The sequence below is a fragment of the Pundamilia nyererei genome, unplaced genomic scaffold (assembly GCF_000239375.1).
Source record: "Pundamilia nyererei isolate P.nyererei 1_Seehausen unplaced genomic scaffold, PunNye1.0 scaffold00029, whole genome shotgun sequence".
Lineage (NCBI taxonomy): Eukaryota > Metazoa > Chordata > Actinopteri > Cichliformes > Cichlidae > Pundamilia > Pundamilia nyererei.
In genome coordinates, this window is record NW_005187430.1 from 3,353,240 (window position 1) to 3,381,227 (window position 27,988).

At 41.1% G+C, this 27,988-nt stretch overlaps 1 protein-coding gene across 5 annotated transcripts; it reads left to right on the plus strand.

The window, feature by feature from the left end:
- The first annotated feature begins 1,887 nt into the window (after nt 1-1,887).
- larp1b (La ribonucleoprotein 1B) lies at nt 1,888-27,988 on the plus strand. Of its 5 annotated transcripts, none has more exons than XM_005728636.1 (20): nt 1,888-2,672; nt 4,974-5,035; nt 6,441-6,497; nt 7,318-7,543; nt 9,371-9,544; nt 10,253-10,378; nt 10,532-10,700; nt 12,487-12,631; nt 12,946-13,123; nt 13,876-14,066; nt 14,368-14,442; nt 14,917-15,276; nt 18,997-19,111; nt 19,348-19,517; nt 19,868-19,974; nt 20,866-21,026; nt 21,181-21,325; nt 22,041-22,150; nt 24,360-24,487; nt 24,799-27,988. In XM_005728636.1, the coding sequence occupies exons 1-20, from the start codon at nt 2,312-2,314 to the stop codon at nt 25,069-25,071; spliced, it is 3,333 nt and encodes a 1,110-aa protein (XP_005728693.1). In that variant the 5' UTR covers nt 1,888-2,311; the 3' UTR covers nt 25,072-27,988. The 5 variants fall into 5 exon arrangements, with proteins under 5 accessions (XP_005728693.1, XP_005728694.1, XP_005728695.1 ...); XM_005728637.1 differs by having other exon boundaries at nt 19,351-19,517; XM_005728638.1 differs by having other exon boundaries at nt 19,000-19,111.

The following is a 27,988-nucleotide window of genomic DNA, read 5'->3' on the forward strand; positions in this document are numbered from 1 at the left end:
TAATAGGGTGTTATATTTTCTGGGCAACTTTCAATTCAATTCACAGCACAGTGCAATTAGAAAAGACATGACACTTTTTATTAATGCACACAGAAACAGTGAAGGGCAGACAGATTGGTCATGCTACATAATTGAAACAACATCTGTGTGCTAGACTTCGTTCATACACTGAAGGTGAAAACGCTTCTGAAGAGAGTGCATTCATACGTCCTGTGTTACAGCTCCTCCTGCATCGTCTTTTTCCTCTTTCCAGGTGATGAGTATGCAAAAATCAGGAAATGTGAACGCAAGGCCTTAACTTTTGCTCACTTTCAATCCACCAAGATCCGTGTTAGCAGTTCAGTTGGTTTCTGACTTATTAATTTAGTTTTATATCATCTAGCCACCAGAAGCAAAGCTAGAAGTGTCTTACCTGGGCTAAGGAGAAAAAGAACTGGAATTCATTTCAAGGCTGTGGAAAGAGTGGAGAGGCTGAAAATGCAACCTGTTTGAAGCCCAGTGTAAAGTTTCCACACTCTGTGATGATTTGGGGTACTGTGTCAATTGCTTGATGCTGGTGATGGTTGGTCCATTGTGTTTTATAAAGTGCAAACTCAAAACTGCCGTCAACCAGAAGATCTTAGAACACTTTGTGCTTCATGGAGATGCCAATTTTCTTTTACATCAGGACTTTGCAGCTGCCCACAGAGCCAAAACTAAATGGCCAAAACTACTGCCAAATGGTTTGCCAATGATGCTGTTACTGCCAATAGAGAAACTGTTGTGCATTGAGAAGAGGAATATGAGAAATGCCCAACCAATAATACAACTGAGCTGAGGGCCACTATCAACTGTCCCCATGCCACACCACACTGATGTAGTAATGCATAGTAAAGCAGCCCCAACCAAAGATTATGTGTTTGCAGAAGAGCATCTCTGAATGTACAACATGTAAAACCTTGAAGCAGATGGCCTACAGCAGCAGAAGACCACACCAGAAACCACTCCTGTCACACAAGAACAAGTTTTGACTTCTGCTGCAATATTCACATGGTAGGCTCAGAAATTAGGCATTTACAGCATTTCATCCTGCAGCAGTGGTTCTGACTGATGGTGATATGGTGGTGTGTGCATTTTTGAGCTCCTTAATACCAACTGGACATTGCTTAAGTGCCACAGCCCAAGTTTTGCTGCTGAGCATTTCCATCCCTTTATGACCACAGTGTCTCATCTTCTGATGCCTGCTTCCAGCATGTTAATATGCCATATCACAAAGCCCAGATGATTTCAAAGGGGTTTCTTGATCATGACAATGAGTTTACTGTAATCAAATGGCCTCCACAGTCACCTGATCAATAGAAAACAATCACCCAAACTTTATTTATGAAGCACATTTCATACAAGTTGGAACATGGACAGGAAGTTTAATGCCCACCGAGCTACAGAAACGATCCAATAATTAAAAATTTATGAGTTGTTGTAAAATGATTGGCAAAAAATAAAGACACCAAATCACTCAAAATAAAGAGATTGAACAAAACCTGCTATACAGTTTATGTCAGAACAGTAAAGTACGGGAATGCCGGTGAGAGAAAGAAAGAAATTCTACAGTTTTTCTAAAGATATAATACCTACTTTCATTTTACCTTCATGTTCTTTTTGATAAATATTTGAACAAGGGTGTCAAGTGTAGATTGTTTTCACTGAAAAAAACCCCCAACTAAATCCATCACTGCTATTTTGTGACACAGTTGCCCTTGATGGTTTGATTTAATAGATCAAACCAACAACATTTCACATTTATTCCATATTATATCGTTTTTAAAGTGACATAAATTAATGATAAAATATTTGCTGTATTACCAGTACGTAGCCGCTGGGGGCACCAGAGTCACTGTTTACAGCGTAGCTCCACGAGCTCCTGGCTGGTAGCGTGGAGTTGGAACCAGAGAGGAGGTCGCTGTAGTAGTTTTGTTTTAAAGAAAAAGTTACAGAAACTCGTTGGAGACAGAATAGAGTGTGAGTGGTTTACATGGTGACAAACTACAAACTCAGAGGTAATTATTTGTTCATACGAAACAGTCAATTAGAGTGAAAAACAACAACGTTTAGTTCGGGCTCGCTGACTTCTGCATGGTCGCTAGCTAGCTAGGACTTAGCTCCAAGAGCTACTTGGCTAGCTAGCTAGCGAGGTCCAGCCCAGAAGTTGTTTACTTCAACTTGTGGATGTGGTCACCCCTTGAGCTTTTCACGACTTTTCTTGGGGATAAGAGAGCAAGGACTAACAATTCACACTGGATTTAACACTGTGCGCTGTTAGGAAACTAGCAGGATGTCCACAGAGGTTGAGTGTGCTCAGGTTGACTCGGGTTTGACAGCGGCCAGCCCGAGCGGAGTGGTAGAGAAGAACCAAAACACGTCCCAGGGTGCTCACTTGGACAAAGGACAAGATCAGGGGCAGAAAGTCTTAGAAAAACAACTAGCGGACAGCCACGACTCCGGGGCTCCCAAGAGCCCAGCGGATATAGAAAAGGAAAGCAAAGAAAACGACCAAAGTAGTAACGCTGACTCGGCTGTTGAGACGGTGAAGAAGAAAGTTGTTGAAGCGCCTCCGCCGAAAGTCAACCCGTGGACTAAAAGGACCACGGGCAGAGTGCCGGTCAGCAGCACCAACTCTAGCTCTCAAGACAAAGGTGAGACGGATTTGAAAAAAATCATGTATTAAGACAGATTCAACATTGCAATATGGTAACAGCTGGCCACACAGCTCCCTCTGCAGCCGCAGCTATTAAACACGTTTTTTGCTTTGCAGCATTTTAGCAGCTTCACTGCAGAGAAATCAACATTAATCTTTGCTGCACATCCCTGACATATCTCATTTAGGCTCATTTAGAGTTGAATAGAGTGCATAACTTAAATGTCAGAGCGGTCGAGAGATGTTGATGGGAACATACTGCCCCATCCCCCTCTGTGCTCGGATTGCTCCGTAGCACCACGTGTTGATTGCTGACAACTGCTACTTCTTTTAGCCACCACCAGCTAACTCTCGTGCTGCTTTCTCCCTCTTGATCGAGGGTCAGAGCTGGTGTCTGTGAAGTGAAAGCACACGAAAACCTGAATGTGGGACGTAATCATTCTTAATGTCGCGCATACATGCTTGACACTGTAAAAACAAACAAATAAGTAAGTAAGCGCCAAGACAGCCTGGCTAACTGTTCCTGCTGCTCTACAGCACGTTTTGCATGTCCAATGGCCTGGCTGTCTGCAGTTCCTCCCACCGGCCAGCCAGCTCCTCACTGTCACTAGTAAAAGTATCAGAATAAAGTGGCTGAACAGGTGATAAGATAAAACGGGACAGGGTTGTAATCTAATGATTGTATTTATTTTTGAAAGAATCGAACAATTATGAGTGATACCAGTATCACTGGTATTGTTTTAGTAAAAAAGAAATTGACTTAATAAGTCACTTGAGCCAAGTCTGGAAATCATTGATAAGCTTCAAGTATTTTTGATATTAAAAAATAATAGATAAAAAAAGTGAGGTTTGCAAATGGAGCTACATTTAATTTGTCAATTGATTAAAAAAATCTAAACATTCCTTCATTCCTATTCATTTCAAAGTGACACAAATGGGTCAGTTTTTGTGTCATGAATGCTTTTGCCTGATTGCTGATCATTTCTTAAAATCTGTTTCGTATTTATTATTTAATTTACTCATGTAATGTGGCAACCATAACAAGTACACATAAGGGCACACAAAAACAATGAGAAGAAAGAAAACCCATACTCAGGCAAAATACAGAATCAAATAACACCCTAAAAATGCACAGAAGAGTCTAAGCTTTATAAGACAGTGATCTTTTTGTGCATTTAAAGCTACAGCTAAAAGGCATTTAGTTGACGAATAACAATATTGAAGTAGCAGGCCACTGATGGTACACATAAGGTTTAACTGATTCCTCTTAGTGTTAGTAATAAATTAACCTGAAGACATCAACTTTGATGTTGAAAGCTTGTGTTAAAAATGGGTGTGGGTGGGGGTAGTAAAGCTTAAGATATTTGGAGGTTTAGAAGGTAGGAAAAGTTTAGTTGAAAGAAGCCATCAAGGCGTTGTGGGATATGTAGGATGTAGGGTTCATGGCCGGCAATGAGGAGTAAAATTAAACACAAGTCCGTCTGTAATCTGTTTTCTAGCTCTGCTCCTGTTAATCAGATATCACAACTGAATGCATTACCTTTCTATCTATAACATACAATCAGTTGATCATTTCAGTATCAACAGTTCATTTGATTGACTCATGAGGCTGCTGATTGGTCACTGAGTGATTGCATTTATTTTATCGCACTCGTGACAGTCGACTCTGAAATACAGCTTTCTTGAGTTCAGACCGTTCAGCTAAATTTGAGTTGTGAATGTGTGTCAGAGCGCAGAGCAACCAGGAGGGAGCTATATTTTAAGCGCACGACTCTTGCAAGACCACAGGCATCATTTTACAGCGTCACTGTACAACCAGTCTCGTGGGTGGATGTCTGAAGGCTCATTCAGGCATACACCCATTCATATGGAAGCCTCGTCCCTGTTTCTCTTATCAATCTGACCATCCACTGTCGAGCTGATAGGAGCTGTCAGGCTGCAGTGGGCCACTCCCAGGACACAGCAGCCTGCAGAGACGCAGCCACATACCGCTGGTGCTGCCTGTGCACAAAACACCCTCAACAAGTCGTGTCACTTAGTCCGTTGGGGGGAGCACATTTATTCTTTCTGTACTGACAGAAATATCCGATGGTGTTCAAACACAGCAGAGCAGCGCATGCAAGAGTAGTTAACTTGACTTTTTAACTGCAGTGTTGAGCAACCTTTCTCAATCGGAAACTTCCTCAAAGCTCTTCTTAAATTCAGAGAGTTGAAAAGGACTGAACCCCTTTGGATCTAGTCCTGTCCTGTCTCTCAAACATAATGACCTCACTCTCGGTTATTGATTGTGTATCCGCAGATCAGCAAAATGCTCCGAAAGTCGTCCGCGCCACCAAGCCCAGAACGAAAAAAATCAGCAAGGTAATCCTTTTTTTTACATTTCTATCCTTTTCTTTAATGTCCATAGTTGCTCACATCTTACTAATTATTTCCACAGCAAAGTAACCACAAAGTGTTGTTGAATGTCTCGGCTAATATAAAGAGTGATGTTTTTGCTTGTAGTCTTTTCTTCCTGGCAAATAAACCACTATAAAATGATCACATGTTCACATTGCGTTGCCTGTGGATTTTCGTAGGTACTGACATTTAGAATGGGAAATAACCATCTGCTGATAGCCTGACTGTTAGCCGGTTTAAGCTGCTGACCTGTGGTTTTTGTTTGCTTTTCCAACCAGTTTTTCCACTGCAGTTACTTGAAGTTCACATTTAGAAGGGATTTGGATTATATGAAGATAATATCATATATAAAATGGTCATGTTTATTGACCAAAAAAAATACATATTATGATTGTTAAGCAGGGGAAGCGTTTAGTAGTGCATCCGCTCAGTGGATCTTTAATTCCACTGAGGATTGATACACTGTGTTTTTAATACCCAGTTTATGTGCTTAAAGTGTGACATACTATCTTATCTAGTCATGCTTTTGCCACATGTTGTGGGCTTTTATGTAACCTAGGGAATTATAATGCAACCTGCAGACCTTTCCTCATCAGGGTCATAGTCACAGTTCTACAGGACCCCATATTATCATTACTACACAGTTACTGAATGTTGTCTGGTAGTCATGCATATAATAAGAAAACTGATGTTAAATACATCGAATCACCAAGCCTGGTCCCTTCATATGTGTTTAGAAAAATGTAACAAGTAGTTTCATAACTTTAAATAGTATTTCTCGCACGCTCGGTTTCTGTGTTCACCACTCTTTACATATGAATAGAGTTCTGTGTTTTGTTTTTGCTGTGCTTATGATCTGTTACCTCTAATGACTGCTACTCCTTTTGTCGTATCGTGTCTGAAAAACAATAATTTGGGATGAACTGGAACAGAAGCTTTTTCGGTCAGTACTCATGCATTAGAGCAGGGGTTGCTTAAAAGCCTGAATCCCTTTAGGATAAAGTTAGTTGACTTTCTGTTTGGTGCGCTTCATACCGTAGAATGGATATGGTTAGAGAAATCAGCATTTGAGTTTGTGTTTATTTTTTCTGCCCACCATACTCATCACTTCTGGAGTGTGTACCCTTTGTCTGCCTAACCTTGATCCCAAATCAGTTTCCCCAAATTTATGGAATTTTCAGCAGTGGAAATTGACTCACTGTGTTTATCACGGTTGTTTGCAGTTTCCCCCGCACACACAGAGCACTGACCTCCTTTTTCTCTATGCTGGGCACTTCAGTGCTACCTGCTCACCCAAAAAGCAAATGAAAAGATTCCTGATCATTATATCATCCTTTGAAACCTGACAGTCTTTCTTCCTCTTTCACAGTCAAGTGACTTCAGTGACATCACTAACTGGCCTACGCCTGGAGAACTGGCCAAAGAGGTATGATATGTGTGAATGCAACTTCTTTTACAAGCAATGAGAGCTTGTTTTCAGGTGCTTCTACTAGCCGCGTCAAAGATGGATTTATTTTTCAAATTTCTGCTCACTAGGTGGAGCGCTAGAAGCATTCTGAAGTGTTCAGGGTGTAGCTTTGCAGAGGGTTGGTGCAGGTTTTTAAAAAGGGGCTGTCTTATAAAATGTAAAAAGGTATTCTGGTTTTGATCTCACATGGTCAGATGTGTGATGGGGGGGATTATTCAGAACCCGATAAAGCTGAAACAGGTCTTCAGTTGACTGTGAAAATTTTTAAACTCACCTCAGGTTCTTCTAACAACTACTTCAGGTTTTGTAAGGTACAGGCGACAGCGGTGAAAATATAACTAACTAAAGGGGCTCTAGATTTTTCCTTTTCCTCAATCTCTGCTGATTCTCCAGCACTTAATCTTCAGTATAGTTCAAGATCTGATGAATTCAGAAAAGTTAAAAATATCAGGAAACATTTAAAAATCTTCAAATGTAAAGTTTGATTAACTGGAGAAGCACCTGATGTGTTTTTCATCACGAAGAATATTTAAGTTATTAAAAATGTTGTCATTGTCACAGTGTTGGAAATGAGGTGCTTGTTTCTGCCAGTGTAGTTTTTTTAAGCCCCAAGATTAAACTTGATCTGCATCTAAAAGAATGTATTGTATATTTTCTTACTTGTGCAAAGAATTCAAGTCCACAGAGCAGGAAACATATTAGTAAAAGCCCACAAAATTGAAATTGTTCTATAAAGGTGTGACTAACAGCTGGTATTTTCCCCCCTTTAAAATTTTAGCAACAACAAAATGTCCTCAACAACAATGGAAAGAAGCCTCCGTCTTTGCGCAGAGATAAGGAGAAGAAAAGAGAGCGACCGGAGAGAAAATCTGAGAGCAGCCATGATGGAGGTGAGAGCAAAGAGAACCAGGAGGCTCAGGTGGAGCCGATGGGAGAGCTGACCAAAGATGAAGAGTCAAAAGCAGGACAGGACGCCAAGAGTGCCAACCTGAGGAAGAGAGGAGGTATGGGAGAGCAAGTCGTTGATGAGATGAAGCTTTGTCTCTCTCTCTTTCTCTCTCTCTTAAATGGTTTGGATAAGGCTAATGACAGCGGCTACAATCCTGATTGATTCTGATTCACACACATTTCATCACCGTCTTGTGAAGTTATTCATCTCCAGAATGTGGTTTTTTTTTCATACAGATGTTTCTTGAGTTCCAAATTTGGAGATGCATATTTTTCACTCGACTGTGATGATTTGTATTTTTTAGCATGTCTGTAACTGTATTAACTCTGTGATTGCTGGCTGGTGAAGACTGGTGCATGCTCTGCTGTGATTATCTTACGTGTTTCTCTTCCAATGATCCACTCCTACATTGTAAACATCACAGGCACCAATCTTTGTGGAAGCCATTCAGAGATAAGCACCTTCATTAACTCCCCGATGTCTAAACTAGAAGCGAAAAGTTTTGTTTCTAAATAAAAGAAAAGACATTTTTAAACTATGTTTTGACCTAATATAGCGTTTAAATCAGCTGCCAAACTTTAATAATTTAAAATTTGAAGGCATTAAACAAAATGCCTGAATCACATTGTTAATAAGAACTTTACAAGACTATGTAGAAGTAATTGACACAAATGTTCTATAGAGATGCAAAAAGCTGCTAAATGAAGCAACAAAATCTCAGACCTAGAGACAAACCAGTGACTGTGTGGCAACCACCAGTTGCAAGGGAAACAGTTTTCCCCCATCCAGTTGACAAGAGCTTGCTGGAGATTGATGGCAGTTGCCATTGTTGTGAAATCGATTTGCTAAAACACCAGTCACACAGGCCTAGAGACCAAATACCTACTCCATGAACAGCTATAGTTGAAATTTCTCTAAAATCCTAACCTTTTCTTGCATGCACATAATCTGCAAGAGTTGTTCATCATATTGGATGATTGATAACCACCGGTCACAAGGAAATAATGTGGATTCTCCGATCCAATGGTGAGTGGTCCTTGGAGTTTCCTGGCAGTCACTAGGTGAAATCGGTTAACACCCTAATAACACCCAAAACCTAACTCTGATTACTTTGATCAGTAGTCCATAGTTTGCATGCTGGTCTGTAAAAACTCGCCAACCCATCAGTAGTAAAATTTGAAAAAGTGCAACGCAAATCAGAAACAGAAAACCTCGTAGAAGCTGTGCCTTTTGAACCCTGTTGGTTGAAGCACTGAGGCGCAACTTAAACTCTGAAGGCAAACGCTCTCTGTTCCCGGTTTGTGTTGCACTTTTGTGTTCCACAGTTAGAAAGTAATTGGCAAGTGGGGATCATACTTTGTGCGTCTGCGCGTCCGCTACAGTTTCCTTGAGTCCCAGTAACCTAAATGTCATTATCAGGCAGTCTGTGTGGATGGGCTATGCCTGCCTGGTTTTTTGGGGGGGGTTTTGCAACCACACGTACTTGGAGAATTGACATTACAGCCACAACGTCACAACTGGACACCGACTAGTCTCTAGGCCTGTGTGACTGAGGCATTATTCACTGAAGCTACAGCGTCACACATCCAAAATGGCAAACACGTTAATGTCACATGGTTTGCAGTTATGTGGCTACAAAACCTGAATACAGAGCATTGGTACAAAAACTCTAGAAGCTATACATGAGAATAAAAACTTTTAAGTCCTTTATTTGCTAAACAAACCTGGAATATGATTAAGTAGTCATTCATTGCTATGATGAAAGGTTTACGCTGCAGTTTTAGTCACCATGCAGCTTTATTTCTGGATTTGATCTTTTTTATTCCCCCCCTTTTGGACCAAAACTCTACAAGCTTTGTTTTCGGTGTGCAATCATCGTTAGGTAACAAACGTAAGTGGGTTTCTCTGCCGCTGGAGGAAGTGTCCCGGGATGATGATGCCAAGACGCCCGGCAGGGGCCCAGCACGCTCAGACACAGAGCCCATCGATGACTCGTCTGACCTCACGTCGCCTAATCAAACGCTCCATAATAACAGGGCGCATGATAGCACCAGGAGTAAGTGGCCTCGAGCTCACTGTTTACTGTTCACGTCTTCAGTCTTTTTCTTTCTTCCTCACTTCGCTGGGCTGGCTTTGCTTTTTATTTCTCTGGTATCTTTTTAACATTTGCTCAGCAAGCTGCCATCTGTCTTTAGTGTCCACATGGCTTTTTTCCTACTGCATGGCTCAATGAAAGCATGACTTTTTTTTTTTTTTAAATTTGGCGAATATCTTGCATCAGATGGATGATTTAAAGCTTCTTTGACATTTATTCTCATACAAATTGCCAACAAAACCAAATGTTTGTAATTTTTCCTGCAAATAAAAACAAATATTAAAAGGTTTCAGATCTCTGCAACGAGAACAGGCTGCTGCTGCTTGTCATAAAGCTGTTGAGCTAACTGGATGTTGGTGGACATTTTTATGTTTTTATCATCTGTGCTGACAGTAGTCCTTCTAGTTTAGATGATCTGGCTGTTATTAGGGTTTATTTACAACTTGTTTTTATATTGAAGCTTTAGACAGTTACAAAATATTATTGATTACAATCCTTTAAATTTAAAGACGAGTGCTATTTAAATAAAAAAGCAGTTTATTTACTTTGAGTTTCTTGTTCAGCTCAACTTCTTAGTAGTTTTAAATCTAAAAGTTTAATAATGCCCTTCAGCGGTACATGGAAGAAGTTGTAGGCTTTGATCATGAGTGTATGTTTTCCTGTTCATAGGTTGGCGAAGAGAGCCGCGGGACTATGGCGACGATGCTGCAAGCATTCGGAGCGACGGTGGGAGTGTTCGTGGAGGAATACGAGGAAGAGGGAAGGGACGTGGACGCGGAAGAGGTCGTGGGCGAGGTGCAGACTAGTGTTTTTCATTCATTGCCACATAAATTGGAAGCAGAATCATCAGCAATGCAATTTCTGTGAAAGACAAGAAAATCCAGCTTTTTGAAGTGTTCTCTCTCCTTCATATGCCATTATTTGTTCCATCTGTTCTTTTGTTTTTAGGGCGATATGAATACCCGCTCAACTTTGGAGACTCTCAGTCATCTGATGGTTCTGCTCAGGCCCCTGCAGAGTTTGGCACCAACATGGTTTACTACTACAATGATGGCAACAAATTCCAGATGTACACGGTGGATGAAAAGCTTCTTAAGGAATACATCAAACGGCAAATGTAAGAATTTAATACCTGGAAAAAATATTGTCCTATCTTATGGAGGATCTTATTACTTTTTACTATTAATAGCTCGATGTTCCAGCTTCATGAAGCATACTTCAAATTTAAAAAAAAAAAATTGGTTATTTTAAGCAATGACATGTTTTTTTCCGGATTAAGTAGAAGGTTGTAAAAATCAGGTCATTTTGTAGTTTGCATTTCTCAAACAAATACCAGAGCAGGTCCAAATATGCAGCGCAATCCATTCGCCAATTTTAGCACCCCAACCTGAGACATGTTAGTTGAACTAATAGTATTGCTTCAAGATGGGAATGCAACATGGAGTGTGGCAAAAGATGTTTGCTGCCTCTAAAATATGGAACAGCTACAAACAAAATGGGTAGGTTACATGAGGAACACGCATGGATAGATCATAGTGAAATCCAAAGCATCAGGACGGAAAACGCAGAAAAATGCACAACAACAAAAAAAATGGACAGAAATGCGAGGCAGTGTTTGTGGCAGAACTGAAAGGAATGTGCTGAACGAAACGGAAAAGCCAAAAAGAAAACCAGTGCAAACACCTAAACGGAAGAAAACAATATGACAGGAGGTTTAACGAGAATGAACTGTGGACGATGGGACGAAAGTGATGATCTGCTGCTGAGATGATGCTAAACTTCTGTCTGCTGCTGTTCCAGTGAAACGCATCCAGATGATTGAAGAAAATATTCCATACAGATACATTTTCCTTTTCAGTTTGTCTCTCTTTATATGAATAATCACATTTTCATAGTCAGTAATGACATTTAGGCACCATTAAAGCTAAATTTCCTGTTCTTCCTTCCCTTGTGTAACATAGTAAGTGAAGTGTTTTCGGATTTTTGTTGTTCTCTTATTTCCTCGAGTATCCTTTTAAAAGTCACTCAGTTTAAGACCATAAATTCATTAAGGTCTGTCTTTATTTCCGTAGTGCATTTTTCATACCAGTGTGATCAAAAATAACGTCTGAAAGAGATGAGATAGAAACGTCTATAGAAGAGGGGTGAGGATGTCTCAGTACATGTATGATAGGCAGTGATCTGGGTTCAGGGTGGCCTGCAGGGGGCAGTGTTCACTGCTTGTCTGCCTGACACTTTTGGGCCTCATTGCTGTTCAGACTGGAGGGTGAGGTGAAATGCTAAATATAGTCTGAGTGATTTGAAGGGGACAGGAGATGAATTATACCCAGGAGTGACTGGGGAAAAAACTGTTAGAGGGTGAGAAGGGGAGGAAGAAGGGGTGAGGGAGGATAGAGAGGCCACTCTTGTCTTCTCCTTTCTCATCTCACTCAGCGTTATTCAGGCTGCTCACTCAGCCGACGTTACTCTGGCTGCTTGCCGCCCGCAGGCTGGGCACTAAAGTGTGCCATGGTGATTTCAAATAGTGTGACAGGCAGTCAGCAGGGAGCTCTTCCAGTCTAGATATGGTGCTAAAGTCAGACTATGTCTTTTTTTTGGTAAGGATTATAAAAGAAATTATGATTTCTATATATATATATATTTTTTATACTTCTTTGTATTGGTGACTTACAGGTTTCTACCTCAATACTAGACTGAAATGTTTCTGTAACACAGAGTATTGTAAATTATTTGGGAATAGTTGCTGATTCCTGAAATCAATGGAGCCTCAGGGACACAGGCACAAATTTGCCAGCTTCACTATAATACTTCAAAATGGGCAATCTGCTCCTTTACGTACTGTTAAACAACTTTGTTTTGTTTGTGCTGGTGATTAAATGTATTATGTTGTCCTTCCTTTTCAGTGAGTACTACTTTAGCCTCCACAATCTGGAGCGAGACTTCTTCCTGAGGAGAAAAATGGACGCGCAGGGTTTCCTCCCCATCTCCCTCATCGCCAGCTTCCACAGAGTGCAGGCCCTCACCACTGACGTCAGCCTCATCATTGAGGTAGCATCACATCATCAGTGTAACTGCTGCGTGTGCTCAGGCTGTAAAGCTTGTTTCTTGTCACATCAGTGTTTGTTTTGTCGGTTAGTTTTTAACTTCTAATCGTGCCAAGTTTGACATTTGTAGAGATGGTAGCAGTGAAGGACTATGAGAAGTCATGGAGTGCTACTTTTCATGACAAATGAAATGTTTTAAAAATAAGTGTGTGTGTAATTATTTATTTTTTTATCAATGCTAAACTAAAAGTTCTTATATTCTTAACTACATGCCTTGACTTTAATGCTGGGCTCTGGTATCTATCTCGCATTTTGAAGGCTCTGAAGAGCAGCACAGAGGTGGAGCTGGTTGATGAAAGGATCCGCTGTAAAACAGACCCTGAGCGTTGGCCGATTCCCACCCCTACCACCGTTGGTTCCCCTCGCACCGACTTCTCCCAGCTCATTAACTGTCCTGAGTTTGTTCCTCGACAGACCCTCAATGCCACAAACTCCAGTCAGTATCCTAATGATATCCTCTCAGCAAATCTCATGATGTAGATGCATAGTGTGTATCCAAAACCCCATATATATTGAATGTTAGCACTTTGGCCTGTCGTGTCCCTTTGCTATACAAAAATTAAGTTCTATTTAAAGAGCACCGCTAAGCGGCCCCTTTGACACTGGGTGAACTATGAACACACAGTTTATTTTGACTCGGTTTTCACCAACCTACTGCCCCAAATATTCAGTTGAGCAGCAAATGTGGATTAAACGCAGCTGGAAGGCACCACAAACATGACATTGCTGGAACATTTTACTAAATGAGCCTACATATTTGGGAGCAATGGCTGCAGAAGCACAAAATCACAGTGGATAGAGAGACAGTAGACAGACTGGCTTTGAAATCATGAGATTTGTTGACGCTGTAAAAAAGCATCATCTGCATGCTTGAATGATTAATTCAGTCTAATTATTTTTATTTTTCCATGCTAAATTAAACATCCATATTTATGATTTCTTTTTAAAATTTAATAATTAAGATGACGCTGTCTGGAAGTCATAAAAACTGGATTTGATGGACACTTTGTAAACAAGCTGACAAAGCTGCCATTAGTCATCAAAAACAGTTCAGTTTCTCTAATATCAGTTATTGTTGAGTTGTTGGTATTGAGATTAAACGCACAGTTTTATGTTGCTTTGAGCTTTTTGTTTTTTTACTCTGTACAAGGTTGACTGAGTGTCTGTGTTACGTGTCGGGGTTTTCAGCTTCATCACCTGTGAAGGCAGCGACTCCTCCTGATCCCGTGCAGCCTCAGGACTCCCCTGACCCTGGCTCCTCCAGCCAGGAATCTCTACCGGCCACAGATGACTCCAAAGATGCCCTCGCCCCCAAGCCCGACCCTGACGCCTGGATCCAGGTTGAGAAACGTCATAGGCAGCCCTCTGCAAAAGCAAAGGTAGTGAATGCACAAAGGTGAAACGGGCCACTCCCCTCATGCCTGGGGTTGCTTTAATTTTGAGTATGTTATTATGGTAACTGGTAGAAATTATGGCCATAACAATCAGAACTAGAAGGGCACACGCATGCTTCACTCCTTCATCAGGTTTCATTAAATCAAAAGTTTTCAAACATATTTTCCATCTTTCATCCCTTCCATTGTCTCTCATTTGTTACTACGTCATAATGCTTGTCTTCTCCTTTCCTCTGTGTTTACTGTCAACACCTTTCGCCCATCTCCTCCATCTTTTTCCTGGCAGTATGTCAGTGATGAAGTGTGCATTGCCGGCTCTTCTCTCTCCACATCGCTCCAGCCTCACTGCCTTTCCTCTGCAGTTGAGTATTTCCTCCAGCACTCACTCATCCAAGCTTGTCCTCTGCCATTTCTTCCATGTGCTTCTTTTTTACTTAAATATTGCATGTCTGTTTCTTTACTTCACAAATGAACTCGATAGGGGATTAGTTATACCGTGTTACAGCTAAGTCCTTCACAAAGTTATAATTCTGATTTTATGCTTTAGAGAGACGGTGGCGATGAACCTTGTGGTTGTTTTTGGAGTGTGCAGTGGGTGATGCTGATGAACTGAATTGGATTATTCACAGATGTATTTCTGTTATTTAATATAACATTAATAATAGAAATGCGTGTAAGAAACATTGTATTAATGATGGATCAGTATAACTCTGGACTGTTTGTTTGCCTAATATAATTGGATGGCTTAATCACATTTATTATGTGTTTACACCTCGTTTCCAGCAGGTCTTGTCTGTTCCTTTGTTAATGGCTGTGTATTCACTGTGTTGTCTAGGGGGATACTAAAACGCCTCCTCCCAGCCAGCAGCCTCCTCCACAGGCAGAGCCCGACCAGGAGGAGCTGGACTTCATGTTCGATGAGGAAATGGAGCAGATGGCGGCCAGGAAGAACAAGTTCACAGACTGTTTAGATGAGGACGACTCGGACTATGAGCTGGATGACCAGGATGTGAACAAGATCCTCATCGTCACCCAGACTCCACCCTACATCCGTAAGCATCCCGGTGGGGATCGGACAGGTAACCATGAGTCCCGAGCTAAAATTACCACCGACCTGGCCAAAGCCATCAACGACGGGCTGTACTACTACGAACAGGACCTGTGGAAGGGGGAGGAGCCAATCGAGTGCATCAAGGTAAGATGAACGTGAAAATCATACTGTACGCGTTACGTTAATGGTGGATTTTAAAGTCTTAAAGGCTAGACTGTAATACACTCGTATAGCATCAGTGAGCGCTGTATATTTTATCTATTTTAAAAGTTTATAGATGACTGAAATACCACACCAAATACTCAAACTCCCTTTTAAAAAAAAATCAAAATAAAGTCATTATCTTCTAGAAGATGATGTATGGATCAAATATAGGGAACATTATTTTTACCTGCTGGACATACAGACGACCTGCATTTTTAGATCAGTACGCAGCATTTTCTGCTTGGAACTGACGGCTAATAAAAAAGTCTTACAGTCATCATGTAGCGTGTTGGAGCAGGTCTGCCAGAGAGCGGTTAAAAAAAAACAAAACTGCACTGACACTAGAAAAGAAACACCCAGTACAGACGTGCACGTACAGCACACAGCGTAGCAAATCATGCCTGAACAAACCAGCCTTTGCATCTCGCTGCTATTCACAGAATATTGCTCAAGTTTCGTATGTGTTTGCATATGTCAGTTCTAACGTAACATCCATGGAAACATTGACTCTAACTTGATTGTAGACGTTGAAACTGCTTTGCAGTTATTAGGAAATACTCTGGATCATGCTAAGTTAGCTGTCTCATTATCATTCCAGGATTTGTGCTAAGCCTGTTTTGGTGTTGCATGGATGAATTCTTCTGAATTTCTCTGGTGTAGTGGGCTTTATATGGTGATCACATTTAAACTTTATAGTCTGAAATTATTTAGACTTAACACTCGAGTCCAAAAGGTCTAATTGGACTTTGTAATGAGGTTGTTACCAAAACTGAGAATTAATTAAATAAGAACTTTAATTGTAATATTTACAAATTTTAAAGGGTAAGAAAACCTGGTGTGCATCAAGCCATCACCATCCCATCCAGTTATTCAGTCACCATCACTGTCACAATGTTTGATGGCTTGGAATTCGACATATTTATGCATTATTGAAGGCTATCTAAGTGCGCCCACCCTGCTCTGTGGAATAGGAGGGTCTTTGAGAAGTTAATACAGATCAGGCTATACTACGTATGCACAGCCAGTGGGTAGAAGCGATAGACTCAGCAAACCTGGAGCCCAGACTTCTTTGCTATAAACTGTTAGGTAGTTGGAGCAAAAATACCCCGAAAGGCACAAACAACTGTGTCAGCATCCTTCTGTTAACTTCCAGCCTTTATATTTTTTAAATAGGTGAGGAGTTGTCAAAGAAGAAATAAGTGTTTTTATTGGTCCAAAGTGCTGACTTAGAAAGTCACCATAAACGTTTGTATTATCAGCGAATCCTCCGTTTCCGCCAGATTTGATTTTGAAGAATTTATCCAGGAGAGTTTTCTTGTGTTTCCACAGCTCACAAGTCCTGCTTTAACTTTTGCGTTTTATGCATTGTGTTCTAATTCTAGCAGTTATAACAGTGTTACAGCTACACCTGACATTTAGCACAATGTACATGTACCATATTGTGTTTTAAATTGTATTGTGATCAGACCACTGATATGGAAATCACTAACAAATTAACTAGATGACACAGCAGACTGCCACATGATGGATCAGAAATCTAATGCTGGGCTGAAAAATGAGTCTGTGTATGTTTGTATTGTAACCATTTGACCAGGGTCCTTAAAACCACACAAAGCACTCTGCTATGGTTGCATTAGGGCTCATATCTCATAACCATTACTGTCTGCACCACCTCTTCAGTGATGATCATTGTGAAGTTGCATTGTCTTACATTTCTTTCTTATACAGCAGGAAACACAATTGCACATACTAGAGTGGATATATAGACGGTATATGATTGAATGATGCTCCGGAGCATTGGGGTAGCCCTTGGTTGCTTTCAACTGTAGGTTTCCTTTAAAGCGTAAGCACTACTGGCACTCATGCCACTTTGACATGAAGACATTGTGACAGAGCTGTTAAACCTCACACCGTGCAGAGGAGGGACAAAAATAAATGCACCATTTACTGTCCAATATACAAACCTCCAAACTACAGTTGCTTCCAGAGCTCAGCGACCTCCTTTTGAAAGCTGCCTCTTCTGTGGATACAGTGCATGTACAAACTCTGACTATAGGTCACACAGCATTATGCAAGCCTTACATTAGAACAGAACTATAGCACAGCACCAGTGTATATTCAGGTTTTACAACACTACAGCATCGTATAATGTTGATGGCCAAACGTCAGTAGCAGGTCACCATAAATCACATCATCAGTTTAAAACACTTTGGTCCCATTCATCAGCATAGATGATGTAACCTTCAGTTACATGGAAGTGGATCAGTAGGTGAAAAGAGACTTTTATGGATTCAGAACAGAACAGAAATGTCTGCTTGTTTTTTACCAGCATATGAAGGGTGTTCTCGTAGTGGAAGAAAAAACAGAAGCAGACTTAAATCATAAGGGGGGTAAGGGGGGTTTGAAAGGCTTATTTTATCAGGTCAGCTGTTCCAAATAAATTTGAGATGCATGTTAGAAAGTGGGTCTATGATTTGCGTGCATGCGTATGTAAAATTTGAATTAAATGAGCATTAAATTATCATTGACTTTTCTGTAATCACTTACAAGAAAAACTGATGTCAACATGTCTATTAGTGGAGAAAAGTCTCTGTAGTATTAGTAACAGGACAGAAGGAGCACGATCAGGAGTTGATGCACGGGCTGTGGAGAAGTGTTGGGTCAGAAGGTCTACAAAGGGGAACTGAAAGGAGAAAGTAGGAGTCATTAGTTGACCTTTAATACCAAACAGTTAGAGCAGCAGGTTAAACATCAAGAACTCTCACACACTGCCACCTCATCACTGGCAGCGTCAGAGCCGTCCACAACTCACAAAGACAAAAACACATCTGTTTTTGTCAGATATATCTCAGCAAGAATCATTTAATCCTGCATCTGTCAACAAACTGGGGCTGTAAAATCAGAGCAGAAGTGAAAGCTTGCTGGTATAACGGTGACCAAAATGACAAATGAAGCCAACCACAAAAGCAGAATCAACTATAAGAATCTTTATTCAAGAGACGTTTCCAACGGGGTCAGCTCATTCATGGGCTCAAGGGTTGGTCAATAAATAAAGCATGTGGGAAATGTTTTGCCTGAGCACACATGCACCAAGGCCACCTGCATATTTTTCTTCCCCCTCTGTCTGGTGCTGACGTGTAAAGTACAAAGTCTGCAACACATGTGCCGTGTGTCACACAGCCCTGCATGGCTGCAGCTGCTGGCGTGTGAGTGTTTTTTACCACCATAGTGAAGTGTTATCAGTTTAAACAGCCTGTAACGGCCAAATGTAGTATCTGAGGGGAAGTGCAGAAATCCTTTTATTGATTAATTTGACTTAAAATTGAGATTTGTCACTAGGAAATCAACTAAATAAGAAGATTGTTTTCAGGGCTGCAGTGAATTGCTTCGTGTTGGATCAGTAATTATATTACTTTGTTTAAGAGCTTAAAAAATATCAGCCTCCAGCTCATCTCTTATGCTTTTTGTTACCTTATCAACAGGATCATTTGTTTTATCTGTGTTCGGTTCAAAGTGCAGCATTTATTGTTGTTTTTCTGCTTGGATAAAAGATGATGATCTCAAGGCCGTGTTAAAGGAGTGCAAATGGTGATGATCAGTGGTCATCTAACTCTTCTTTTTTTCCTTTTTTCCCCCTTTTGTCACATTTCTGCTCCCCAGCAGGAAGTGGAGAACTTCAAGAAGCTGAACGTCATCAGTAAAGATGAGTTCGACACTCTCACCCCCAAAGCGCCCGTTGACCCAAACCAGGAAGTCCCATCTCTTCCCATGCCAGGTGGGGTTTGTAGAGTTGTGGTGAAGCAGGTTTCATATGAGCGAGCATCCTGTGTGCTACCTTCTGCAGTTTAAACCACACCCCTCTCACACTGCGGTGCTAGTGTAGGATGTGATTTTGTTTGTATTATGGGCTTTTTTTTGTGCATTGTAGACATAAAGATGGTAGATATTCAGATAACTACCTGACAGTAAATATAAATTAATAACTTTTTGGGGCAATGATGGGCTTCTCAGCAGACAGTGGAGCAGAGTTGGCTCGTTCTGTGCCCACAACGGTCCCACAGTCGCCCAGAGCTCACCAACCCCGGACCCCCAGAACCCCTCGCACCCCCGGACGCCAGGACCCCAGCAAGACACCACGTTTCTACCCCGTGATGAAGGAGACCGGCACCATCGATGGACAGGTAAGCTCTCGGTGTCCTTACATACAAGGAGTAGCAAATAGATGGATTGATGTCTGTCAGCAGGCCTGCTGGTGAAACTTTTCCTTTCCTTTGTATGTTTGTTTGTTTGTTTGTTTGTCCTCACTCTTTTTTTCACATGTGCATAACAGTAAGAGTGTGGCCACTCCTACAAATACAAACAGTGGCTGCCGGTTTTCTATTTGTGGTATCACATTGGTTTAAAAGATCAAATATGGAAATACTGAATGAATATATCATTCATGAAACATACAAAGTAAACTAAAAATGTCAGGCAACACAGCCGCCCTGTGCCTCATTTAACCAGTGTCCTGTCCTGGTGTTTGTTCCAGACGCCCAGGAAGAAGAAGACCAGCCACAGTTCGAACCCTCCCCAGGAGGCTCACATAGGCTGGGTGATGGACTCTCGCGAACACCGACCGCGCTCTGCGTCCATCAGGTCTGACTTTTTCATTTGAGTGTAATTTGGTTTTTTGCTCATTTGGCCGACAGACCAGTTAGCATCCCAATACAAGGATCGCTGCTCCTCCTACGGTCAGAGTTGAGTCAAACGTGGGGTGGCTGTGGCTCAGGTGGTAGAGCAGATCAGCTACTGATCGGAAGGTCGGTGGTTCGATCCTTGGCTTCCCCAGTCTGCATGCCAAATATCCTTGGGCAAGATACTAACCCCAGGTTGCCCTCCGATGCGTTCATCGGAGTATGAATGTAGTTTAGTTTGCACTTGTGTTTAGAAGTGCTTGTATGAGTGGGTGTGAATAGGTGAATGTGGCATGTTGTATAGAGCGCTTTGAGTACTCCGGGAGAATAGAAAAGCGCTATATAAGAATCAGTCAATTTACCATTTACAATCGCCACCTGATGGGTCTCCAGGTCAAAGTCACGTTTGTTGTTTTGTGGGAACTAAACAGAGAAGTGTTTCATGAGCCGGATGAGCCGCCATGTCCGTGACATTTTCTTTTTTATGGCTGCATTGATGGTGTCTCACAGGTGACGAGCAAAAAGTAGAACCAACAAGGAGCGCTTCCTCATTTCGCCCTGCCAGTCATTCTCCATCCTTTTTATGAAAAGAAGTTGGTGCTAATGTGATTTACACAAAGTTTTTTTTAAAAATCAACTTTTGGTGGGGAACGTTCGAGCCTAATTCCACACTTTGTTTTGGGGGTTCTGTTGTCATTGGCTCATTATCACTTCAAACAGAAATGAGACAAAAATCCTGCTTTTTGTTTTGTTAGTCTAGATTTGTTTTTGTAAGGTTTATCTAATAAACTGGCAGCTAAATGTTTCCCCGTTGCCTCTCAAACATCTTTTTTTTTCCTCCATCCTTCCACAGCAGCTCCAATGCCTCTCCATCAGAAGGAGCCCCGCTATCAGGAAGTTACGGCTGTACCCCTCAGTCATTGCCCAAATTTTGGCATCCATCCCATGAGCTGCTGAGGGACAATGGCTTCACTCAACAGGGATACCACAAGTACCGCCGACGGTGCCTTAATGGTACAGAGACCTCTAAAAACCTCCACAAATACTGCTTCTAAGTACTCCTCAGCTCTAGTACACCATCACGTACTCAAAGCTTTGAGAAAGCAAGATGAAAACAAGATGAAATGGTCACCTTCTCTGTTTCCTGTTCTTGAATTTTTCCCTTCAGAGCGAAAACGGTTGGGGATCGGCCAATCTCAGGAGATGAACACTCTGTTCAGGTTCTGGTCCTTCTTCCTCAGGGACAACTTCAACAGGAAGATGTATGAGGAGTTCAAACAGTATGCTGTAGAAGATGCCAAAGACAACTACAGGTGAGGCGGACATTTAAATCCTGAGCTCTGTGTCTGTGCCCTAGGGATAAGAAGTAAATGTCATTCATTAATGAAGCAAACAGCAAACACAGACTGCTTTGTTTGTGTCACTTATCCACAATTACAACCACACCCTAAAAAACGCCCTGAAGTGTTTTTTGTGTTTGTGTCTCACATAGTGGTGATAGTGACTCTGGAATAACAAGCAACTTCCACAGATTGAAAGACTTATTGATGTTATTCAAGAATTTGAGCGCCTGCAGGTTTAAGCAGTGTCATTGTTCGATAGCATGAGGTTAAAGGTGAACACTGCTTCTGTTGTGACTGTAAAGGGCTTCTCAGTCAAACCTAAATTCTTGTTTAAAGACGTGGGTAGCTCAGCCCTGCCTGTTGAAGTGAAAGTGCCTGTAGTGTAAGAGTGTAGCAGCCTCAATGTCTCTTCCTGCTGGAGCTCACCCTGTCTGAACCAGAAACCAGTATACTTGTCTGTCTGGTTCCTCTGACAGCTTCAATTACAGCTGTAAGTAAATCACAAGAGAATGGAATCCATTGTTGTGAAATGTTGGAGATGCAACTGCTTCGCTGTCAGCGCTGCATTTTCTCACAGTGCATCATTATGTGCACACACTAACGTCTATAAGCAAGGTTTGAAGCTTGGTGATATTTGTTTGCTTGTAACTCAGAGTGAAAGGAAGTGTTTGTTGTGTCCCTGCAGGTACGGATTGGAGTGTCTGTTCAGATACTACAGCTACGGTTTGGAGAAGAGATTCAGATTAGATCTGTTCAAAGACTTTCAAGAAGAGACCCTCAGAGACTTTGAGAAAGGTAATAAACATGAAATGTAAACAGGCTCTCCCAAATGTCAGCTGCTGCTTTCACTAATGTAGCAGATTCTTCTGAATAAATCCCATATTCAGTGATCGAGTGTACGAGTGTGGGAAGTTATGTTTTCATTTTGGCATACTATATTAGCACAATTGATCTAAATTCAGACAAAAAATTCAAAATCCGAGTAGAAAAAAGTTATTTTTTACTGTAAAACCCACAAACATGTTTAACGAATCATTTTCTTAACTTGAAATGCAAATAGAAATTGTACATTTCTAAAAAATTATGCACAAGTTTTGCAAACAAAGTTATATGGTTCTATTTACCTAAAAATGCAGCCAAGGCCTCGGGCGTTTTTTATATAACCATTTAAAACTATTTACAGAACAATCAGGTGTGCTGCATCAAATAAGAAGACACACAAATCCAAAAAATAGTTTTTGTTAAGTATAAGACAGAGGAGAACACCACAGGCCTAAACCCTGCAGGTCTGTCAGCAGGAGGTGCATCAGTCCAGTTTTCTATGTGGGAACAGCGTTTACACTGGAATCTGCCTTTAGTGGCTTTTTTGGAGCAAATGTGACATTCAGCAGTATAACTGACACACAATACAAAACAATAACTACACAACACACTAACTCTTCTCCCCTTCTCCCTAAACAACCAAGTGCCACATGTTGCTATATCATTTTTTTGATTGGCTGACATTATAAACTTCAACACCAATAGGGAAGGGATGTTTTTTCTTTTTCTTTTTTCACTCGCAAGTAGAGAGCGTTTGCTAGCGCTGTCCGTAGAAAACGCTGTTTTTGCCGTTCTTCCCGCTGTAAACCCCCAGCGGGTTAATAAGTGCTTCATAAAAACACCAAAATTCTAAACATTCTATTAATATATTCAGTATTTACATATAATTAAATATAAAAATGCTAAAGAAGGCCAACATGTGACTTAGCTTTGGTTCACTTGACCCTCTCAGTTTAATGTGGAAGTGTGTAAAGAGAAGAGGGCATTAATGTAGTTCTCTCAGTCCATTTCAACACGGACTCAGTGAAGCAAACAAACTGTGGTTGTTTTTGTTTAGACTCAACCAATCTTTATAAAACATTCTGCTACAGTACATGTGGCGTGTATTCCCTCTTACCTAACCACTAATAGTATTTGTTATATTAATTTTATGAAAATGCAAGTATCCGGTATTAGCAGACTAAATTAAAAGAGCTGGCTTTCAGAGCAAAGTAGATCTGAGCTGTTTAAATCGGCTAGTTTGGATTCCGATTCTTGCAAGCACTCAAGATTGACTTCAGTTTTACTCAAAGACTTTTAGAGTCTTTTAGAGAGTTTTTAATTTTTAATGTGATTACAAATGAGTTTACCTGCAGCATGTTTCCAACACATTTAATGAGAGAAGCCCTTGTTTAAAAAGCTACACTGAGCGTGCAAGCATGTCTGCATACCGACAGATACAGAATGAAAATCTAAAACCTACATGCAGTCTTTACCCAACAAATATCTGATGGAACCACATAGCAAGGAGGTTAAAGACCCAACTGATATCTCACTGTTAAGTCTGTTTTTTCTCCCCCTCCATTTCCTGTGACTGCTCTACTCACAGTGTAGCAGTAAACGCTATACATAGCGTTAGAATAGGGCTCCAATTCTTAAGCCCCTTTTGCATTAGTAACTACTCAGATCGCCTCACCACAGTTCACCACAGTTTTTTAAGGGTCCTAGTACCTGGTACTTCTTTAGTACCTGCTCAGCCAAGCGATCCAAGCAGGAGGACTGCATGTAACCAATTGGCTGGTCAGTGGCATCATGAGAGCGCCTCGTTCATGAAACTCAAAACCGCCATTTTTCCAGCGTGGTCCTCGATTCTGATGAAAAGCCACAGACACAGAGTATATATACAGATACATCCTTGCCTCGACGTCCACTTTTATTGTAGCACTTACGTTGCATTTAATTATGTCACAGGACACTCGGACGCATTGCTATGACAATGACCATGCACATTAGGAGGTACAAAATTGGAATGGAAAACCAGTTAATCCAGTGGTTCCCAAACTTTTTTTTTGCTAGGCCCTCCTTTGTTTTTCTTCTTTTGATACAAGTTGACTAGAAAAATGTCCCCTACATTTAGGCATTTGAATTTTACCTAGAATTCAACACTGAATGAAACTGCTCTTCCTTGCATTTCCCTTTCCAGGTCAGCTGTATGGACTAGAGAAGTTCTGGGCCTTTTTGAAATATTCAAAGATAAAGAACCAGCCTATTGATCCGAAGCTGCAGGAACACCTCTCGCAGTTCAAGAACTTGGAGGACTTCAGGGTGGTGGTGAGTGTCTGCTGGCTACAAGTTTGAAAGGATGCTTCATCATGTTATCTCCACACTAGAGTGCTCTTTACCTGCAACTTTTATTGGGCTAAATGAATTATTAACGAAAAGAGAAGCTAGCATATCCTCATATAAAATTATTCTAACATCATTATTTCATACTGAAACACTAACAGACTCGGAGCTGCTCAGTCTGCGCCTGCAGTCATAGAACTGTATCATCTGGTCTCAGCAAAAATGAACAATTCTCGTGAGTGATCTATTGTCCCACACGTAGTTACGCTTTGTTTTCTTGTGATAACTCTCTGCAGCCCCCGATAGGAGACGATGGCAGCAGGAGGAGGCGTACCTCGTCCTCGGCTGGGGATGAAGGGAGGCGTCGGAGACATCCTTCCAACACTACCTCAAAGCCCGCGCAGGCCTCCAAATCCTCCAGCACTTCAGCTGAGTCTGCCTCAGCCTCCGCCGCTGCACAGACCACACCCAAAGACAAAGCCCAGAAAGCAGCAGCGACAACATCTGCACAGGGCAAGAAGACAGAAGCCAGAGCCGGGAAGAAGGAAAGTGGTGCACCAAATAAATGAAGCTCCCCTCCCGTAAGCGTGGGTTTGAAAAGAAGCAAAGTGGGGCGGCTGCAGCGCTCATTCATTTCAGAGGCAAACTGCTTGGGTGTGAAGAGAGACTGAGCGTGGTTGATCCAATTTGATTGTTTTTATCAGTGCATTTCATTTAAAAGCAAGCATAGGCAGCGAGCTTGAATGTGTTCACCTGACAGCTCATAACGTTTACAAAAATAAATGCATTCCCTGCATTTTGCCTTTTCAGATGCCAAACTATTCAACAAATACTTTGATTTCAACAATATGTAAGCCGCGCTGGTCTATATAGGGCTGTTAAACTGTGATTCTAAGTTGCCAAGATAACAGACACTGCACACAGTGTGACTAATCTGATACAGCAGGATGTCGGGCGTTTTCTCATTAAGTAAAATAGTCCGCATTCTGCTTTTTTAAAAGTCTTCCTAATTGATTATTTGGGATTCAGATGTGTTTAAAATTGAAAACAGTTGCAGGTTTGTTTGTTTCTTTTCTGAGGATGTAAACTTCTGTTTTTATCATGACAATCAAAGTTGAGTCTTAAAGTGCCCATATTATCATTTTATTTTGGGGGGTCTGCTAGATTAGGTTTACATGTTTTACCCCATTCTGTCCATTATTGCAGCACCGTCTGTCTGTAAGGCTCTGCTTTTAGCTCCTTTCTGTCCAGAAAAGCACAGTCTCTGGGAATTTGGCTCCATTAATGCAGTACATGTGATCATGGAGAGTTAAAGAAACAAGCGTGATCGTAACATACACCATGCTAACACTAAACCATAGACAGTATAAGGGAATGATGCAACTTTTTAGCTCTAAAGAGTGAAGCCAGTGTGGAAGTGTTTTATCTCTTTACCCCTTTAAAGCCTACTAGAAGTAACCCTTGATGCTCTTGTCGGAGCCGAGTGGTTCCTATCATATTTCATGCCTGCTTATAGAACAAGATGACTGGGTGAGCAATAGACGGTAGTGAGGTTGGTCTCTACCTATTCAGCTACCCTCGGAGAAACCCGCAAACTATTGTAATGTTCGTCAAACCACGTCTTTATTGATATGTACTGAGGTATCAGACGTCGTCATTAAGGATACAATGAAAGTAGATAAATGTTGTCTTTATGAGGAAAAGAGCTAAAACTATTTGTTTTAAATAGCCACCAGGGGGCGATACCTGTGGCTGCAAAAACATATGGTCCTATAGAAGTCTAATGGAAAAGAGCCCTTGGATTTGACCAGTGAAAACACTTTCCTCAATCACCCAGTTAAAGAAATCCCAGAAGGTTGAATGTGTTCATCTGGAGGTAGCATTTTTTTCTGTGGGAAAAATGTCTCATCCCTCATCCAGGACGGAGAAAGTCACTTGGATTAATGAAGATAATCAACTTTCTAGGACTTTCCTGACGAGCTCACAGTGTCAGTTGTTTATTTTGGGTCATGTTGAATACAAAATTAGGTGATAAAGTTACTCACTCATTCACAAGGTGTCACCACAGCGGGTCGTTCCACATGTTTGATTTGACAGATTTTTACACCGGGTGCCGTTCCTGAAGCGACCGCAAAGAGATTTGTGTCTCCTCTCAGAATTGAAACTGAGATCTTCCACTTATTAGTTAAATGAGGTAAACCACTGTTGTACATTTTGGTCGGGCTACGTTTCAGAAAGGAGGATTATCCAGGGTTTGCTCACTTGTAGGTGACATCACAGTGCACACATTGCTTGCTTCATCAGGCTGTTAGTCATTCACACTCAGGTCCCCTTAGAATTATTTTCTTCTGGCTTCCTTCATACTCTTCCACAACAATGACAAAAGAGCCACATTAAACCTGCTAAAAAGAACTGTTGTTTTTCTGGGAAGATGTTTAGCAAAGTGTAACCATACTTGTGAATGTTCAGCTCTGTCTTTCATTGGCATCAGTCTGTGTTTGTGCTGCATGGTGCTGCTGAGAGAGCTCGTACCGCTCCCACACAGGCTCTGATAGCAAAAATTCATCATGGAGAAATGTTTATTGTTATTGCAATTTAGAAAGGGAGTGGCTGAGATCAAATGTTGTTGTGTTCATGCTATTGCCGTTTAGGGCATTGACTGTGAGCTCAGTGACTCACAAAGATGCACTAACGCCGTGCACAGTCATAACCTGTGCGTGCCTGTCCGTTAAAAGTGACCGCTACTCATGTGTGGTCACATTACGCCTGTAAGATTTTAGTCTGAGATTTTACTGAAAAGTGAAAAGGTGCTCTTTCACACATGAAGCTAACATGTTCAGATACTGTCAGATTAATGGAAACTGGGGGGGGGGGATGGTTGACTGACTACAGCTACAAGGTGGACATTGTTACAAGTCATGGAAAAAAGCCTAGACTGTAAAAGAGGCATTTCAAGTTGTTCATCAGGAGTGAGGACTATTACAGACTAAAGGATAGAGGACAAACCAAAAAAAAAAACCCATAATAGGGGCACTTAAAATTAGTGAAGGACTCGCACCAAAGCTGCTGCTCCATAACAATGTTTTTACTCTCTGACAGACATTGCAGCTAAACTACAATGTTTTAGTTTTTGTTTAATTTACAGCCTGCAAAAATTCATTTGGGACACTTGACGTCCCATTTTACAACCAGAAGTAGTATAATTTATTTTTATTTTTCCATGTATTTGATGGATGGAATAGTCTTAGGTAAGCATTGCAGTTCTTAATTGCTTTTTGCTATTGAATAAAATAAAAATGTTTAAAAAAAATGTAAAAAAATAAGTTTCTGCTGGAATAATGGGTGTGAGCTAGCATCATAAAACTACAGTATATTTTAGCTTGAAGTTTATATTTTGTTTGAGGCTTGGTGCTCTAGAGCACTTTAATGATTAACTTTCCTTTTATTTCACCAATGAACTTAAAATGTGTTTTAGAGCTGACTTTA